General features: G+C 56.0%; 1 protein-coding gene across 1 annotated transcript; it reads left to right on the forward strand.

Moving 5' to 3' along the window:
* Window positions 1-2,251: 2,251 nt before the first annotated feature.
* NHLH2 (nescient helix-loop-helix 2) lies at window positions 2,252-2,698 on the forward strand. Its single transcript, XM_065658418.1, has one exon. The coding sequence runs from the start codon at window positions 2,252-2,254 to the stop codon at window positions 2,696-2,698; it is 447 nt and encodes a 148-aa protein (XP_065514490.1).
* Window positions 2,699-2,906: the final 208 nt, after the last annotated feature.

Below are 2,906 nucleotides of genomic sequence, written 5' to 3' on the forward strand. Positions count from 1 at the left end.
AGCCCGCTGCCCCGAATTAACAGGCGGAGGCGGACTTTGATGGGGAAAACGCTTTTTCTCCCCTGATGCATCGTAAGTAACTTAAGTTGTTATTTATACTTCGCAAACACGACGATAACATTTCCCATCTCTGGAGCCCTGGAGGCCGCGGCGAGGGATGAGATCTGCTTTTCCCCATCCGAGCAGGACACTTTTCCTCTCGTAATTAATTTGATTTGATTTTGATTTTTGTAATTTTTCCATGCTCCGCTCCCGAAGGGTCATTTGAACTGTAAAGGAATCGCCGAGGGGGCGAGGGGACCTGGAGAGAGAGGCTGTCCAAGCGACTCCGCCGAGGTAAGCAGACTTAACAATATATCCGTTTTCCAGGTAGCACGGGTATGGGTTTACTGGGGAACAAAAAAAAAAAAAAAGACTGTTTCCGGCTCAGCTCGCCAAAACTCACCGCCTGGATAAACCCAAACGAAACGGGAAAATTCAACACACACCGTAGAGAAACCTTTAAGCAACTTTCTCCAGGAACCACCTCTGTAATTTTCCGTTTTCGTACAACCTCCCTGCAAATCCTCCCTCTGTCAGTGTGCTTTCGCACAAACCTTCTCGCTTGGATCTTAACTGAAAGGTGATTTTAAAACCTTTCCTTTCATTTTTTTGCCCCCAAGAGATCGCTGATGCCTGACCTGCGCGCTTTATTCCCGGCTTTATTCCCTACCCCTACCTTGTGGGCCTGATTAACCCTCCTTTTTCAAAACAGAAGCAGCAGCGTTTCCGATGGCCCTGGCAAGCGGTGGCTCTTTCCCAGGGAAGCAAGCGCCCTCCTCTTCTCCTCCCCGGGCCTTTCGCCTTGGGCGCCCCGGGAAGCGCCGAGCCCCGGCGGAGCCCCGCCACGCGTGCCCCGCGTCTCGTCCCGTGGGGGGACGCTTGGCTCTAGCCCTGCTTGGGAAGTATCCCTCCTGCCCGTCATTTCATGTCTCTTATCATTATTATTATTATTACTATTATTATTATTATCGCTTTTAATTTATTTTTCCCAATCGGGTCTGAGACCCGACAGGGGACTTCGCCTGGAAACTTTACGTGGAAATCCTCGGTAATCTGAATTCGGGGGAAGGGAGGACGCAATATTCCCTCCTCCCGCAGGCTCGCTCCCCACCTCGCTCGACACCCCAGCCGTACGCGCACACACACATTTGCGTCCAAGGTTATTCACTAGTAGCCTGATGTATTGTTTTATTACATGCCGGCATGTCCACGGGCGAGCTCGGATTTGTATTGCTGTCTACATGACAGATGGTGCTCTATGAGGCCGCAAGAAGATACGATTCAATTTTCTTTTGAAAGGCACCTCCGCATTTATTTATTTATTTAAACACCAGCACCCCACCCCCCTTTTTCGCGCAGTGAGGGGAGAGGAGGGAAAATTTAAAAGAATGGCAAAGTTCGGTCGCTGCTTTGGGATTTGTTTTGTTTTTCTTCAAAACCGGAGACTATCCAAATATCCGTTTGATCGCTGGCAAATCGCTATCCGCACAATTAGCAGCGGAAAAAAAAAAAAAAAAAAAAAAGCAGGGGGAGAGCTCAGTAGTTACATCAGATCCCGTAGTTTGATTGGGGAAATAAATTTCCCCACTGGCCTTGTTACGTTTGGCGATCCTCGAGGTGTATATTTAAAAGCATCATGTGTGTAGCGCGGCATCCCACAGTGTTACAGAAAGAGAAATGGTGAAGCAGAGATTCGCAGAGGAGGAAATAACAACTTAAAATTGGGGAAATATAAATCTACCTAATATTGAGCCACTGGATATTAGCTTGCTTGAGAAAAAAAAAAAAAAAAAAAGTCTCTTATTGCTTTCCGGGCCTGTTCCTACACCGAAGCAAGCACGGGGAATAACGAGAGGAAGTCTATTCTGTTGGAGCTGCCGTCAAACGCTAGAAACGGGATGGTAAATGAAGGGGCATAATTTATCCCCGGTACTGCTCTCATTAGTGCTCTCTGAAGGAGCAGCGAACCCGCCCGCCCGCTGCCGCCCGGCTCTCCCGCTGCCCCTGCCGGGCGGAGCGAGGCTGCGGCGGCCAACGGCGACGGAAGCAGGGCGCGGGGGCAGACATGTCCCTGTTCCTACCCATGTCCCTGCCCCCTGCCTTGCCCCTGTACCCCCCTTTCCCCCGGTGCCGGCGGTGGCGGGGCTGGGGCGCTGACACGCTTTTCTCTGCTTCTCTGTCCCGGGAAGGCTCCTCCGCCCCCTCCAAGATGATGCTTAGCCCGGACCAAGCTGCCGACTCCGACCACCCCTCCTCGGCGCCCTCCGACCCGGAGTCCCTGGGCGGCGCGGACGCCCAGACGCTCAGCTGCTGCGTCTCCGACCCAGAGCCCGCCGAGGGAGGCGGCGGCGGCGGCGGGGAAGGCCGGGGAGGCGGTGGCGGCGGCGGCGGGGAGGGCCGGGGCGGGGGCCGGCCCGGGCTGCACCCGCCGCCGCTGAGCCGGGAGGAGAAGCGACGGCGGCGACGCGCCACGGCCAAGTACCGCTCGGCCCACGCCACGCGTGAGCGGATCCGCGTGGAGGCCTTCAACCTGGCCTTCGCCGAGCTGCGCAAGCTGCTGCCCACCCTGCCCCCCGACAAGAAGCTCTCCAAGATCGAGATCCTGCGCCTCGCCATCTGCTACATCTCCTATCTCAACCACGTCCTCGACGTGTAGCGCCCCACCGCCCCGACGGACCCCCGGGGCCCCCGGTTCACCCCCCGCCGCCCCGGGCAGCGGCGGCAGCGCCTTCCCCGGGGTGGGGGTGTCCCCGCAGCGTCCCCTCTCTCCCCGGGGGTTCCTCCGCACGGTCGCGGTGTGGCCGAGGGAGAGCCCGATTTTCGAAAAGAAGTGTAAAACCGGATTGTTTCTTCAGGCTGTCAAG

The sequence above is a fragment of the Caloenas nicobarica genome, chromosome 1 (assembly GCF_036013445.1).
Source record: "Caloenas nicobarica isolate bCalNic1 chromosome 1, bCalNic1.hap1, whole genome shotgun sequence".
In the NCBI taxonomy this organism is placed as follows: Eukaryota; Metazoa; Chordata; class Aves; order Columbiformes; family Columbidae; genus Caloenas; species Caloenas nicobarica.

Coding starts and splice junctions, on each gene's coding strand:
- NHLH2 (XM_065658418.1), top strand. CDS start 2,252: ATGATGCTTAGCCCGGACCAAGCTGCCGACTCCGACCACCCCTCCTCG.